General features: G+C 35.9%; 1 protein-coding gene across 1 annotated transcript; it reads right to left on the bottom strand.

Moving 5' to 3' along the window:
- Nucleotides 1-2,547: 2,547 nt before the first annotated feature.
- LOC112769127 (receptor-like protein EIX1) lies at nucleotides 2,548-5,563 on the bottom strand. The gene is made up of 2 exons (XM_025813542.3): nucleotides 2,946-5,563; nucleotides 2,548-2,718 (listed from the first exon to the last, which is right to left on the bottom strand). Exon 1 carries the CDS (start codon nucleotides 5,546-5,548, stop codon nucleotides 2,963-2,965), a length of 2,586 nt encoding a protein of 861 aa, XP_025669327.3. The 5' UTR covers nucleotides 5,549-5,563; the 3' UTR covers nucleotides 2,548-2,718; nucleotides 2,946-2,962.
- Between the last annotated feature and the right edge of the window lie 7,333 nt (nucleotides 5,564-12,896).

Genomic DNA, 12,896 nt, shown 5'->3' with positions numbered 1-12,896 from the left:
CATGAAAATTTTTTAAGGAGTGTTTTGCAAATTGCAACACTTTTACCGAGTTGATAAATTACTATACATATTCAAACATTGTTAACTATTTATTTTCTTATTATCTTGTACGCACACAAAGACACAAAGCAGTAGCCTATGCCCTATGGAAAAGCACAGACTATTAGTAAAAAACATCATCACTTGGAATATCTACGTAGAAGAACCATCACACTAGAATTATATCCTTGTGCCCTATATATATAACTAATGCATCACAGATCACATACCAGTAAGAGCATCTCCAATTCGATGTTTATAGAATATCATTTAATATTTTCAAAAAATGAATTAATTTAAAATTAAAATTAGTTTATAAAATTAAATCGATATTATTTTAGAGATATTAATTATTTTAATAAAATTTTGTTATGTATATAATTATGTTGATAAAATAATTAAAAATAATACAAAATTTTAATTAAACTAATACTAAATATTAGATGATCAAATTTTATTTTATTTGATGTCAGCTCTATGATGCTGTAGTTCAGCAACACTTCTGACAAGTCTCCTTCTACTGTGTTGTTGTACAAATCTAGATGCTGAATTGTGAATGTAAATCTCTAAAAGTTGTTGTTATTATCAGCAGCTTCAAGCCAGAACTCTGAGTTTTCAATGATGAGAAAATAGAAAGATGTCTGTGTATATATCCATTGAGGAAGTGTAGCGTGCAGTCGTCCAAGGGACAGCTTCTCAAGTTGGAAATGTGGTATCCATTGGGATCAAAATCAAAGGTGATGTTTGGTGATCCCAAAGACAAGAATTTCAAATTTTTCAGTATTGCAAAATTTCTTTCAGACACAACCCCTGTGAAGAGGTTTCCCGTGGCCATGAAGCTGTATAGGGATGACAAATTTCCCAAATTTGTAGGAAGAGATCCAGAAAAATAGTTTTAAAAAATGTACAGGATGGTAAGATACTGAAGTTGGCCTATCCAATCTGGAATTGAGCCACTTAAGTAGTTATCATTCAATGAGAGTTTCCAAGAATTGAGGATTTGACAACGTATTTAGTAGCTGGCCTATAAAATAATTTTGTGAAAGGTCGATCTCAAGGACATGAGAACTGAGATTGAATATCCATTGTGGCAACTCTGAGTGAAAAGAATTACCTGGAGTGATGTGCTAGAATTAGCATATTCAAGAGTCTTCAAGTTTACAGCTGTATAAGTACAGCTCCACCAATGATGGGAGCGCCGTCATCCAATGAAGCCAGTTAGTTTCCATGTAAAGATTAGTGTAACCAAGGTTTATGTGTTCCAAGGAGGAAATGCGAGAGAGCCACCAGTAGCTTAATTGTACTAATATATATAGAGTTATCATTAGTCAATAATGAAATTTGTATGTAATTCGATGTTAGTATTCGGTATTTTCATTACCCACCTATATATATTGGCTAACTTTTATTTATCACAAAAAATGGGATACATATCTCAAATAAACTACTTTTATGATTATATCTATATTTACATATGTATATACATGTTATTATAATTTTGTTCATACAAGAAAAATTTTATGATTTATTTTTATAAACCAAGTCAACTTCTTCACATCTCAAAGAACAGATAAAAAACAAATAAACATAATAGATCTACTGAAAAAATAAAAAAATAATATAAATAGATAGAAGTTCATACCTAATATGTGATAGAGATGTATTTGTGTTGAAATTTGTGAAGATTAAGTTAAAAAATAAAAAATATATGAAGCCTGTGTGTTAGAATGTGTGAAGATTAAGATGAGAAGTTAGAAATATACGAGAGATTTCAACGGCAATATAATAGCGGGAAATATGTGCGGAAAAATAAATAAAATTTGACAAGCACAAGCCAATTTTAAAAAAGTTCCTGCTTAGATACTTTTAAAAGCACCTTAACTTTTAAAAGCTGCAAGTACAAACACTTAACATTTTAATTTACTAAACACAAAATGAAGTGTTTGTACTACCTCTTGAAAAAGCCTTTACTAAACCCAGCCTAATTGCATCGTAACTTATATAGCTTATCAAACATGTTCTAGATCTAGATTTACATATAATTTTAAAACGCCAGAACGTGTTGTGACAGTTGATGAGGTTAAAAAACCTGAGTTAACGGCATAGTTGAGAATTTGTTGGCGGCTAAAAAAGCTGCAGAGTTCCAATCCTAGGTTAAACACTTAACCTCAAGAAGTGGAATATAAAACTTATAGTAATGTGTGTGAGTGAGTTCTGTGTTGTGTAAAACCAAAAGAAAAAGAGAAAAGATGAATATTGAACCATGAAAATTTATTAAGGAGTAGTTTGCAGCACTTTTACTGAATTAATAATTTATTATTCATACATTCAAATAATATTAACCCTTTATTTCCTTATTAGTTATTATCTAGTACACATAGTAGTAGCTTATGGCAAAGCACAAACTATTTGTTAGAAAACATCGTCACTTGGCATATCTATGTAGAACAAACACACTGGAAATAAATCCTAGTTATTAATGCATCACATCCAAACTAAGAAACTATATCTACGCTACTTTCTCTTTAGGATATAAAAGTGAAATTGGGCTACATTAATAAACTAGTGATACTGTAATGACAATACACTTGATACATGCTAAAATAGCACAAGTCTGCTGTATCTTTTTGGTAAGTGCAGCTAATGAGATCTTGATGTATTATGTTTTCTCAAAAGAACCTGCAAAGATAAGAAATTAAACTTCTTTGTTTCTAATCTCTACCCATTCAAGTCATTTGTGCAACTTAATCCAAGAAATAAATATAATTGGTTCCTAAGAGTGCATGTACATATATAACAGAAAATTAAACTGAAAACATTTTACCTTTTAAATATGTATGTTAGATGGTAACAAAAATAATAAAATACAGAGTATATATTTAGTTATGCCATAATTAAGAGGTTACCTGCAGAGAATTGGATATCAGTGGAAGGAGTTGAGATTTGTGAGCAGCAGGACATAAAATCGGTCTCTCAAGTCATACAGAAATCTGAAGTAAGCATGTCTGCACTTGCGACCGAAGAAAATGGCACCACAAACTCCGCAAAAGCCTGAAGCAAAGCCAACTCCTAAGCCCATATAGAGGCAGCTCAGAAAATCTGATTCATCACCATCATCATCATCATTCTCACCCGAAGCCTTTGTGTCATCGCCATGATTTGAGCAGTTTTTGGGAAGGGGAGGTCCACAAAGATCAGCATTCCCAATATAGCTAAGCTCACTGAAGCTCTGAAGTTGGGTCCCTGAAGGGATTTGGCCTCTCAAGTTATTGAATGACAGGTTCAAATTATTGAGGAAAGACAAACTGGACATACTCTCAGGAATCTCTCCTGTGAGGTCATTTTTGGACAAATCAAGAGACTCCAGTTGTGTCATGTTCCCAATCTCTTTTGGTATGGTTCCTGTTAGCCTGTTATGGGATAGGTTCAAGAAATGCAACTGAGAGAGGCTGAACAGTTGTGGAGACATTGTTCCTGTCAGATTATTACTTGAAAGATCAACCATGCGCATCAGCTTCAGGTTTGAATAATAATCCGATTGTTGGCCTTTTACAAGCAATATAAGATCGTCAATGTATATAAAGAAAACCCTTCCATCAAAGAATTTATAGAAAATCCAACTGGTTGAATAGTGCATGTCAACAAAGGATGTGATGTTGTTTAGGCATTTGGGTATATGACCTGAGATTCTGTTATATGCAATATCCAAAATAATGAGGAAAGGCATTTGACATATCTGTGAGGGAATATTACCAATGAATTTGTTGGATCTTAATTGAAGAATCCTTATATTCTGCGGCATCCACTTGGGTATGTATCCAGAGAAGCTATTCTCGCGGACATTAAGAATGGACAGGGAGCGGCAATACTGAAGTGATGAAGAAGATATGTCCCCAGACAAATTATTTTCATGCAGATGCAGTGATGTGAGATTCGACAAAAAGGCCATTGATGGGGGTATGTTGCCACTAAGATGGTTGCCTCCCAGATTAACATGACGCAGCGACTTCCAATTCATCCAGCAGTCTGTTAGCCCTCCAGATAAATTATTATCAGAGATGTCCAAGTACTGCAACTTATTGTTGCTTTTCTTGCTGTGGCACAAGAGATTAGAGATGGACCCTGATAGAGAACTGTTGTATAGTTGGAAGAAAACAACATTGGATGAAAGTCGAGGTAGACCACCTTTGAAATTATTTGATGACAGGTGTATGATGCTGGAGTTCAGCAACACTTCTGATAAGTCCCCTTCTATTGTGTTGTTGTACAAACTGAGATGCTGAATTGTGGATGTAAATCTCCAAAACTTGTTGTTATTGTCAGCAGCTTCAAGCAAAAACTCTGAGTTTTCAATGATGAGAAAATAGAGAGATGTCTGTGTATATACCCATTGAGGGAGTGTAGGGTGCAGTCGTCCAATGTACAGCTTGTCAAGTTGGAAAGGTGGTATCCAGAGGGGATCAAAATCAAAGTTGATGTATGGTGATTCCAAGAACAAGTATTTCAAATTTTTCAGTTTTGCAAAATTTCTTTCCGACACAACCCCTGTGAAGAGGTTTCCCTCTGCCAACAAGGTGTCTAGGGATGACAAATTTCCCAAATTTGTAGGAAGTGATCCGGAAAAATAGTTGTCAGAAATGTCAAGGGTGGTAAGATACTGAAGTTGTCCTATCCAATGTGGAATTGAGCCATTTAAGTAATTATCATGCAATTGAAGGCTAGTCAAAGAATGAAGTTTTGGCAACGTATCTGGTAGCTGGCCTATAAAATGATTACTTGAAAGCTCAATCCCTAAGATATGAGAACTAAGATTGAATATCCATCTTGGCAACTCTGAGTGAAAATAGTTATTGTGAAGATCAATATACTGGAGTGATGTGCTAAAATTAGCATATTCAAGAGATGGATTTATGTCTTCAAGTTTACAGCTGTATAAGTACAGCTCTACCAATGATGGGAGCACCGTCATCCAGTGAAGCCAGTTAGTTTCCATGTGAAGATTAATGGTACTGAGGTCTACGTATTCCAAAGAGGAAATCCGAGAGAGCCACTCAAGACTCTTAATAAAAAGATTTTTGTTGTAAGATAGATCAATGTAATTGAGAGTTGAAGAGTTGACAGCGGAATCAGATGAGATAGTTTTAAAGTCATTCATACTCAGATCCAAATGTTGCAAGTATTCCATGTCTAACAGAGAGAGATTGATGTCACCTGCAAGGCATTTCTGCGAGTTATATTCTTCATCTTCTTCAGCATCATAATAATCACACTCGAGAGCGAGGTGTATGACTCTGGCAGTGATGTTGTGACAGGTGACTCCCTTCCACTGGCAGCAATCCTGTTCCTGCTGCCATGAAGATAGGATTCCCGATGGGTCAGTGACTCCTTCTTTGAACTTCAACAGGATTTCTTTATCTTTCTCGTTGCAACAACTGCACATCACGCATAATGTGCTCAACATCATTGCAAACACATACTTCCTCTTCCAAACTATATTATTGCTATCCATTGGTTAATTTAAGCAACCAAACCTGATTTTTAGGCTTTCTTGCTAACCTATGAGTATATATAGGAAGATTACGATTACGATACAAGTCATTAATACAGAGACCAGATGAATCGTGTGTTAGTCTTGTGGTGAGAAACTCGTTATGGATGTGAAATTTTGGGGGAGAGTTGACTGACATGTGTTTTCCCACAGCAGCTGTGGAAAATTTCTTCTGTAGTGAGCGTGGATCATATGCTTTTTCTTTTTTTCTTCTTTTATTAAAAAAAAATAAAAAAAGGTTAAAATAAAAACACAGACGAGAAGAACCCGAACCCGAACCCGCACTCAAATATGGTGCAGCATCCACCTCCATTTAGTCTCCTTGCCTGGACCATGAGCATCGCCGTGAGCAAGTCAGCATCTCTGCAGGAGTAATCAATGACTAATTGCATTATAACTTATAGCTTATCAAGACAATGCAGGGAATCCTTATAGTAATCAAGTATGATAAAATTAATTACATCATCGTATAGTAATTCAACTTGGAAAAGTCTAAAAGGCCAGCAATTTTATTGAATTTTGGCCAGCATATAACCAGCAGAGAATGGTGAGTCATTGGATGAAATCTCACATCAATCTCACACCATTAAATTATCATTGATGGCTATTTGATGACTACCAATCACAAAAGTTGCTGGCCTCCTAACATTGCTCATTCAACTTAATAATTTCATCAAGGCAAGTATAACAGGGCCTGAACATTTTATGGTGAAATATTTTTGGGCATTAGTAATGAAGTGAGATTTTGTCTTGTGATTTTGTGTCTCATGCATGCCTTTCACGGAACATGAGGAAAATGACTACAAAGCCGTGATTGCTTCAAACTTTGTTGCTTCAATTCTTCCATTTTTAATTCCCTTGTTCAAACGTATACAATCAAAATTTCTAGTTGACTCACCAGTGGAGCCGTCATCAAATTTCTAAGTTAGCAACTCCTTCCAATGTGCGACACATTATAAACTAAAAATGCTAGCTAACAAAATCCTGCATTTAAGCACGTTAGAGACAGTTAAACCATGCGGTTCATCCAGTAATATATGCATACCTGCCAAAATGCAATACAATACTATACTGTATAAGCCCATTATCTCCCTCAACCAAAATGCATTTCACAAAAAACTAAAAAAGGGATAAAAATATAGTTTTTATCCTTTAACGTTTTTTTAAATATTTTTAATGGTTAATTTCATTCAATTTTATTCTTTAACGTTTTTAATGTATTTAATTTTATCCCTAATGTTTTATATAAAATTAAAATTAGTTTATAAAATAAAATCGATATTATTTTAGAGATATTATATTATTTTAATAAAAAATTAATAAAATTGTTCATACACTGGCCCAACACTAAGACTCAGGTCCAAATACACCAAAAGGTCCAATCCAAAGATTGGCCTTCGTTATTCACCGACCTCTTTAGAAGAGGTCGGACTCAACACAGACTTCTTTCTAAAGAAGTCGGGCTCAAGAGATAGCTGGCAGATAACACTTATTCAAATAAGTAACTGCCCCTAAAATCTCTCTAACCACTTCTAGAAGTCATATCCCAACAATCCCTATATAAAAGGGACGGTTATCCACTTAAAAAGGTGGCACTACTCCAACGGTGGTTATTGGATCACCACTATAAATACCCTGACACCCATCAGGTATCTCTAAGTTCCAATACATTCTAAACCTGCTTAATCCCATGCGGCATCGGAGTGTCTTTGCAGGTACCACCCCCCATCTCTTGGAACACACAACTCGGAGGCGGCTCCCAGACGTAAACCAAGTCGGAGACCACACTCCTCCAACGCTTGGGTCTCAGACAAGCCCAACCACCGTCCGGTTCTAGGTAAGCCCCGGAACATTGGCGCCGTTGCCGGGGACCTGGAGCTCAACTCTTGATAATGGCGGATGATCAATAACATAGTCAGACAACCACTCGACATGAATAAGATGCAAGCATGTTAAAAAGAAGCTGGAATACAGTTTCTATGGATACCAGAAATCCCGTAAAAACTTCTCCCAGTGGGCAGAGATATCAAATAGGGATGATGATTCTACTTCTACAGTTAAATTGGATTAAAAGAGAAGAAAGCACCGTCCCAAGGCCATTGTAGAAAGCAAACCAAGACGAACTCGAAAGCCAATTGAATAAAAGAATTTTCAATTCAGAAAATTCAATTGGCAAAAGAAGTTACGTGGAAAAAAAAAAGACGAACTCGAAAGCCAATTGAATAAAAGAATTTTCAATTCAGAAAATTCAATTGGCAAAAGAAGTTACGTGAAAAAAAAAAAGACGAACTCGAAAGCCAATTGAATAAAAGAATTTTCAATTCAGAAAATTCAATTGGCAAAAGAAGTTACGTGAAAAAAAAAGACGAACTCGAAAGCCAATTGAATAAAAGAATTTTCAATTCAGAAAATTCAACTGGCAAAAGAAGTTACGTGAAAAAAAAAAGACGAACTCGAAAGCCAATTGAATAAAAGAATTTTCAATTCAGAAAATTCAACTGGCAAAAGAAGTTACGTGAGAAAAAAAAAGACGAACTCGAAAGCCAATTGAATAAAAGAATTTTCAATTCAGAAAATTCAATTGGCAAAAGAAGTTACGTGAAAAAAAAAGACGAACTCGAAAGCCAATTGAACGTAAAAAAAAAAGACGAACTCGAAAGCCAATTGAATAAAAGAATTTTCAATTCAGAAAATTCAATTGGCAAAAGAAGTTACTCGAAAGCCAATTGAATAAAAGAATTTTCAATTCAGAAAATTCAATTGGCAAAAGAAGTTACGTGAAAAAAAAAAGAGGAAAAGGGAACGTGACTAATCCCAACCTCTTCGTGAAATAGGATGGATAATGACATCTGTGCCAACTTACAATCTCAGAAAAATCCATGATACCCACTCATGAAATGGAACAGTTGCATGTTCCAAATACACAGCATCAGCCAATTTGAACGCAACCCAATCCGACAACGGAGTGATGAATCCAGTTTTTTCTTCAGTGGATTCACCTGTCAATTACAACAGTGAATAACACAAAGAATTCTCATGGTACATCTTTCGTTGGTTGCTCACAAATTACATCACTGCCAATGAATATGGAAAGAAATATTCTTGTGGTAGAATTTGATGTTGTTTGCACACCAATAAAGATGGATGTCTTCCAGGAAGAAAACTGGAATCCGATCCAAAGGAAAAAGAAAGTCGGGGTGGCAAAGGCCCAGTCTTCATTGGAGGGAATGATGGTCAGACTTTTCTTCAAAGGTCGGATGAGCCGGGAGCTCACAAAGAAAATTCGACCTCTTTTAGAAAGCTCATGAAGAAAAGTCCGACCTCTTTTAAAGGTCAGACTTTACAATAAGGTCGGATGAGTTGGGAGTTCACCAAAGAGAATCCGACCTCTTTTAGGGAGTTCACCAAAGAAAATTCGACCTCTTTTAGAGAGCTCACGAATAAAAGTCCGACCTCTTTTTAAAGATCAGACTTTACAATAAGGTCGGATGAGTTGGGAGCTTACCAAAGAAAATTCGACATCTTTTAGAGAGCTCATGAAGAAAAGTCCGACCTCTTTTAAAGGTTAGACTTTACAACAAGGTCGGATGAGTTGGGAGCTCACAAAGAAAATCCGACCTCTTTTAGATCCCATGAAGAAAGTCCGACTTCTTTTAAAGGTTAGACTTTACAACAAGGTCGGATGAGTTGGGAGCTCACAAAGAAAATCCGACCTCTTTTAGATCCCATGAAGAAAGTCCGACCTTTTTTAAAGGTTAGACTCTACAATGAGGTCTAAAACCTCATTGCTCAGAAGAATCCGACCTCTTTAGATCCGACAAAGAAAAAATCCGACCTCGTTTTGGAGTCTGTAAAAAATCCGACCTCTTTCACGATCAACTCTACAATGAGGTCAAAAACCTCGAAGAATATCAGAAAGAGATTCCGACTTCTTTTAAAAGATCAGAGTCTACAATGAGGTCGAAAACCTCCAAGCTTAGAAAGAAAGTCCAACCTCTTTCCAAGCTTAGAAAGAAAAATCTGACCTCTTCTAAAGATCCAAGCTTATGAAGATAATTTGACCTCCTCTGAGGATTCAAGTCTACAAATAAAAATCCGACTTCCTTTAAGAGCTTACAAAGAAAAGTCCGACTTCTTTCTTGAGGTACAACTTCGAGAACCAGATCCCAAGCCTAAATGGCCATGAGAAGGTCATACGAAGAAATTTCTCAACTGACAACCTCGTCTTGATCCAAAATGACATCGGACCAAAAGCGGACGAAGAAAAGCCAACACCAAAATGAAAAGATCCAACAAAGTCACTTAAGACTTGAAAAAAAACTACTACAACATACTCAACTTACTCGAAAACAATCTACCTAGATTGTGCCATGTTTACAACAAAAGGGATACTACAGCTAGAAAGTGCACCTTACTCCTTAATGCACACTTTTTCTGACTTGAAGTGATGAGATCCAAAGTGGCGTAAGAAGTTATAAATGCAAATCGTGGTCCGACCTCATTAAGCCACTTGTACTAAATCAAACTGGCAAGGGGCAAAGCCTAAAACGAATTGCACAAATAACTTAAGGACAACGTGATCATAATCAAACATCAACACGAAGAGGATGTAAACCCGACGTCACAACAATTTGTTTAAAACAAATTGAGAAAGGATGGCGATTTATAAGAATGCCTCCTCAAGCCAAGAGATAAGTATCCGACCTTACTAAGTTGACACAACAAGTATAAAACAAGTTATCCGACCTCCCAAACAGAGAGTCCAAAATAACTTGTAAAAGTCACATAGAAACAAATAGTAAGATTCAAGAATGGCATGACTGAATACTCGAGTCCGACTTTATGAAGCTCGACCTCGAGTAGGGGCACTGGCTTATCATGAAAGCTAAGTCCAAAATTATTAAAAACTAAAGACAATATTCTACAATGATGCTAGAGCACGAAAGAAGAACGTAACCCCCTTCCAGAAACCTGAGAGCAAACTCAGATAAGGAAAGAGCTCTTGAGACAAAGGATGGCTACGAGATTCGCCGCAAAAGACCTCATCTTGATAAGAAAAAATATCAGGCTACTGAATTCGGGCGAATGAAAGCTGACAACAAAAAGGATAGGACCCTACAAGATTACTGAGATCTTAGGAAAATGTTATTACAAGGTGATCGACTTAAACAGCACCGAGCTACCAAGGTCGTGGCATGCTTGTAACATGAAAAGGTACTATAGCTAAAAGCGAACTCTACTCCATGAACCTTCGCAAATAAATAAAGATCTTTTATCTCTTATAAATTTCTTCTCGTTTTTCTTTCTTTCTACGAAACGCGCCGACTTAAGCTCGACAAAGCGTGAAAATCCCATGAACCGACCTAGATGGTCGTCAGGATAAAACGACGAGGTACAAGTCGGTGTAAAGAGGTTATAAAAGTCGATCGTAATAAACTCGGAAATTATCTGACTCACAAGTCGGAAAAACCGAGAAAAAGGGAAACGCATCGCAAAAATAACCTAAATCATAAGAGCTCAATAAATCAAAAATTGAGTATAAGGAATACCAAAAAGAGATCAGGAAACCTATTGAAAGCACTAAGGCAAAATGTTGTCCCGAGTTGTTAAGGAAAACTTAACTTAAAGAAAGGGACAGTCAGCCAAGAAAAAGGTTTTTCAAAATAAAGATCAAAAATGTTTTTTCTAAGATTACTGAAATCTTAGAAAAGGGCTACTACAAAGTGTCTAACTTCGAGGGTGAAAAACTACCCAGGTCGCAACACACCTCCAACATAAGGAGATAAAATAATTCCTTATGAAAATTGATTTTCTACAATTAACACACACCAATTGAAGCTCGATAAACCGCGAAAATCACGGGCCGATCATATAGAAATCGCCTGGATGAAGCGACGAGGAACCAATTGGTGGAAAGAAGTTACATATGCGAATTGGAAAGAAAACACCTCGAAAAAGCTTGGGCCAAACGGGTTGAAAAAGTTGTGTTTAGAACAAGTCGCAAAAGTAACTTAACTAAATATGCCCCTTGAGGCATAAATACGATCTAACAACTCGATCCACACGGATAACAAATGGATCGTACAAAATCTCAAGCCCACAATCTCATCTCTACAAGTTCTAAAAATAAACGACCTAGTCGTATAAAATGGAACACTTTCACAAAAACAAGTTGTTCCAAGAAAACTCGTTCTAGCATTCACAACAACATAAGGATAACTTGGATTAAACGAGTTATGCCAGTCAACCATATTTTCAACGAAATTGTGTTAAGCACAAGTCGTGTCTATCTAAAAGCAAAGCTTTAAAAGTGATTTGTATCAAAATGAATCACTTCAACCAAACGACTTGTATAGAAACGAGTTAAAAAGGAAGGATTGTAAACGTTTCTAAACAAAATCGAAACGTAAAAACTATCCTCCAAAACAACTTGGATAAAACAAGTTGTATCATACACAAGGACGACAACCTTGTAAAAACTAGAAAGGGGAGGGAATAAACATATAATCCTTTTACCTAAGGCGCCAATTTATGCTCGACAAAGCGCAAAAATCACAAGCTGGCCTTTTCAATGGTCGCTCGGATAAAGCGACGAGGTATAAATTGGTGTCCAATGGTTATTATACGGCTTGATGATTTAAAACAACTCAAGCCCATGAGTTGAACAAAATCGAGTAAAAAATAACCATATGATCTAAGTAATTTGTATTAAAATAAATTGCGCAAAACAACTTGATATATAACGAGTTGTGCTTCAAAAAAGTGACTTGTATAAAAAACAAGTCATCTAGAAAACTCAGAATGAATGAGTTCAACAAAAAAAGGCTTCATTCGAAAATCCTTTCTGCTTGATTGCTCGAGTCCGACTTCATAAAGCTCGACCTCGAGCAGGGGCATAATGGATAAAGCAACGGAGTCCGATGGTTATAAAGATGATCTGATAGTTTAAAAGGACTCAAAATAAACAATTTGTACTTGAAACAAGTTGTGAAGTCCTAAAAAACAGCTCGATTTTAAATGAGTTGTATGAAATTAGATCAAGAAATAGCCACATTTTAATTAAACGATTTGAAATGAAACAAATCGTAAGACCTTAAAACTACTCGCATCGAACGAGCAAGATAAGGTTATACTAAAAAATACGAGTTTTGAAATAAACGATTTGTATCAAAACAAGTCGTAAGAAATCAGAATAAGTTTCAGAAAGGTGATTTGTATTAAAACAAGTCATGTATCCTCAAAACAACTCGAATTGAACGAGTTGTACGAAACTAGGACAAGAAATATTCTTTGGTTAAGTAAGATGTGC

This window comes from Arachis hypogaea, chromosome 18 (assembly GCF_003086295.3).
Source record: "Arachis hypogaea cultivar Tifrunner chromosome 18, arahy.Tifrunner.gnm2.J5K5, whole genome shotgun sequence".
Lineage (NCBI taxonomy): Eukaryota > Viridiplantae > Streptophyta > Magnoliopsida > Fabales > Fabaceae > Arachis > Arachis hypogaea.
The sequence above is the reverse complement of the archived record's forward strand: the minus strand, read 5'-3'. Positions and strand labels throughout refer to the sequence as shown.